General features: G+C 41.1%; 1 protein-coding gene across 1 annotated transcript; it reads left to right on the top strand.

The window, feature by feature from the left end:
* The first annotated feature begins 431 nt into the window (after positions 1–431).
* LOC132295067 (ferredoxin-thioredoxin reductase, variable chain) lies at positions 432–1234 on the top strand. The gene has a single exon (XM_059793143.1). The coding sequence runs from the start codon at positions 536–538 to the stop codon at positions 1025–1027; it is 492 nt and encodes a 163-aa protein (XP_059649126.1). The 5' UTR covers positions 432–535; the 3' UTR covers positions 1028–1234.
* Positions 1235–1505: the final 271 nt, after the last annotated feature.

Genomic DNA, 1505 nt, shown 5'->3' with positions numbered 1-1505 from the left:
CATGCTTTTGTTACCAAAATTAATACTATAGTAATTTAAAAATAAAAATAATATAAACAAAACGTATACCAAATAGGATATTAGTTTGCTGCTGAGTTGAGAAATCCCAACACATTCAGCACTTGGGAGAGGAAAAAGTTGAAAATGTTTGAACTTAATAACAAGCAAGATATTTCTTCATGACAACTAACCAAATGCCAAAAGAAACAACAACAAATGAGGAGGAGGAGATGCCATCTAATTTTCAAACTTTCCTTCACCTTCTTCTTTATTTTCGTGCAAATCAAACAGAAACCTAGTCACTAGTCAGACAGAGACTTGGAAGTTGTGTAACCAATGGCATTGAGTTAGTCACGTGTCAAGCACGAGACAGGACAATCCCTCATCCGTATAAATTGGATTATCCAAATCATAATAGGTGGTGAGTCAGAGTGGCTTGAAATCACTTCAATCTTCATTTCAGACCACCCAAACAATACATATATATAAATACAGAGAGTTAGAGAGAGATAATTAATTAGATAACACAAAAACGATGACGTCTCCGGCGTTTTTCTCTGCTGCCTCGTCGCTGAATCACCACCACCACCATCTTCCTCTTCCTTCTCTCTCTACACCAAAACCCTGTATCTTCTCTCTCCGACCTCACGGCGTAGCTCGGTGTTCGCCGCCGATCAGGAGGACGTTGCCATCGGTGAGAGCCTCCGATTCCGCGGCGGTCATGGCGGATCCGTCGGCGGTGTCGTCGTCGTCGGTAGAGGAGGAGGAGGAGAAGGCAGCGGCGGAGAAGATTGGGGCTAGGGTTAGGGTTAAAGTGCCTTTGAAGGTGTACCATGTGCCGAAGGTACCGGAGATTGAGCTGACTGGGATGGAAGGGAAGTTGAAGCAGTACGTTGGGCTTTGGAAGGGGAAGCGCATTTCGGCGAATCTGCCGTTCAAAATCGAGTTCCTTACGGAGATCGAAGGACGCGGTTCGGTCAAGTTCTTCGCGCATCTCAAGGAGGACGAGTTTGAGTACCTTGACTGACTGATTGATTTACAGTTGAGTTTCGATTTCACTTCCCTTTCGATAATAGTGTATGCTATGATGAATGTCACTGACGAATAATCCATTTGTACAAGTTCCGTTTTCATAATGATGTAGATAATATTTCAATCAAATCTGTCCGTTGAGTTTCATCTTATGCATTGTTTCTGAATAGCTGATACTAAATTTGCCAGAATTATTTGTCTTGATCTTGAATGAGAATGAGAATGAGATGTACTAGATAGATTATTGTGGTAAACTAACATATCCTTAAGTTTGGCTTTATACTTTTCAAATAGAATGTAAGGACCAAGCTCTAACATTAAGTTGAAGCATTTTCAGCCATTGTATCCATCTTTTGGAGCAATAACAATACTGCCTAATTCTTTTAACAGATGATAAGATTTTCAAAAACTGTGTGCCCGACATTTGGAGATCAGTGGGTTGTTGCTATCGGATTTAGGCAATTGATGTCACA

Source organism: Cornus florida, unplaced genomic scaffold, assembly GCF_030987335.1.
Source record: "Cornus florida cultivar Cherokee Brave unplaced genomic scaffold, ASM3098733v1 CherokeeBrave_3.0.0_Hap2_Chr02, whole genome shotgun sequence".
NCBI classification, from domain to species: Eukaryota; Viridiplantae; Streptophyta; class Magnoliopsida; order Cornales; family Cornaceae; genus Cornus; species Cornus florida.
This window is presented reverse-complemented; position numbering and strand designations above follow the sequence as displayed.